Here is a 1,142-nt window from a genome sequence, read left to right as displayed (position 1 = left end):
TACAGATTACATAGTGTCTCTTGGTGGTAGGAAGTATTATAAATCAATCCGTGTTGGTGATATCAACGTTCTATTCAAAAATCAAGTTTTTATTAGTTTAGATAAAGGATACAGATTTTACAAAGAATATGCTTTTCTTGGTGGTTTTGGTGTTCGCAAGGGAACAAAAAAAGACAAAGATGATGTTCAGGCTATTCTTCTTAAACATTATGATGAGAGGAAATTTGTTAAGAGAAGACGGATTGTTTCTCAAAGGTGTGGCTGCAAGCCAAAATTGTCCTGAAATTTATGGGTGAAGATAAATATTTTATTTAAACTTTTGTTGAAGTCCATAACCATCCTTTGGCTACTGAATCTGGTCGACAGTTTTTGAGGTCTAATAGAGAGATGAATATTAGTTTGAGAAATATTGTTTTTGATGCTTCGAAAGTGAATATTGGTCCTAGCAAAAGTTTTGGCTTCACGAAGGAACAAGCAGGTGGTTATGCCAATGTAGGTGCTTCCTTACGTAATTTTAGAAATTTTAATCGCGATTTGAAATCATTTATTGATGAAAGGGATGGACAGATGATTATTGATAAGTTTAAGGTCATTCAAGAAACATCAGAATCTTTTTATTTTGATTACGACATTGATTCTGGTGGGCACTTAACCAAGCTTTTCTGGGCCGATGCAATGGATCGATGGAATTTTGAACTATATGGTGATGCAGTATCATTTGATGCGACTTTTGATACAAACAAGTAAGAAAATTGGATTTTTATTCAATTTTAAAAGAAAAGTAAACAACTCATATATATTTAGTGATTTGTATTAGTAATTTTTAAAGATTATGTTGCTAATATTTACTAATTTTTATTTTTCAGGTATAATATGATCTTTGCCCCTTTCACTGGTGTGGATAAACACAACAAGTGTTTTACTTTTGCAGCTTGCCTTTAGTCACATGAAAATATTGGTGATTATACTTGGGCTTTGAATAATCTTAAAAAAGTTATGGGAAGAAATGCAGTTGTCATTGTGACTGATCAGTGTGCTGCTATGAAGGTCTTTATTCGTAATACATTTTATGCCGAAAATGGTTTGCTTGCTATTAAGCATCGCCTTTGCATGTGGCACATTATGCGAAAATTCCCTATTAA

General features: G+C 32.7%; 1 protein-coding gene across 1 annotated transcript; it reads left to right on the top strand.

Moving 5' to 3' along the window:
• Positions 1–387: 387 nt before the first annotated feature.
• Positions 388–942, top strand: LOC141673675 (protein FAR1-RELATED SEQUENCE 5-like). Its single transcript, XM_074480420.1, has 2 exons — positions 388–743; positions 867–942. The coding sequence occupies exons 1-2, from the start codon at positions 388–390 to the stop codon at positions 940–942; spliced, it is 432 nt and encodes a 143-aa protein (XP_074336521.1).
• Positions 943–1,142: the final 200 nt, after the last annotated feature.

This window comes from Apium graveolens, chromosome 7 (assembly GCF_009905375.1).
Source record: "Apium graveolens cultivar Ventura chromosome 7, ASM990537v1, whole genome shotgun sequence".
Taxonomy (NCBI): Eukaryota; Viridiplantae; Streptophyta; class Magnoliopsida; order Apiales; family Apiaceae; genus Apium; species Apium graveolens.
Note: the sequence above shows the minus strand (reverse complement) of the source record. Positions and strands in the feature narration are given on the sequence as shown.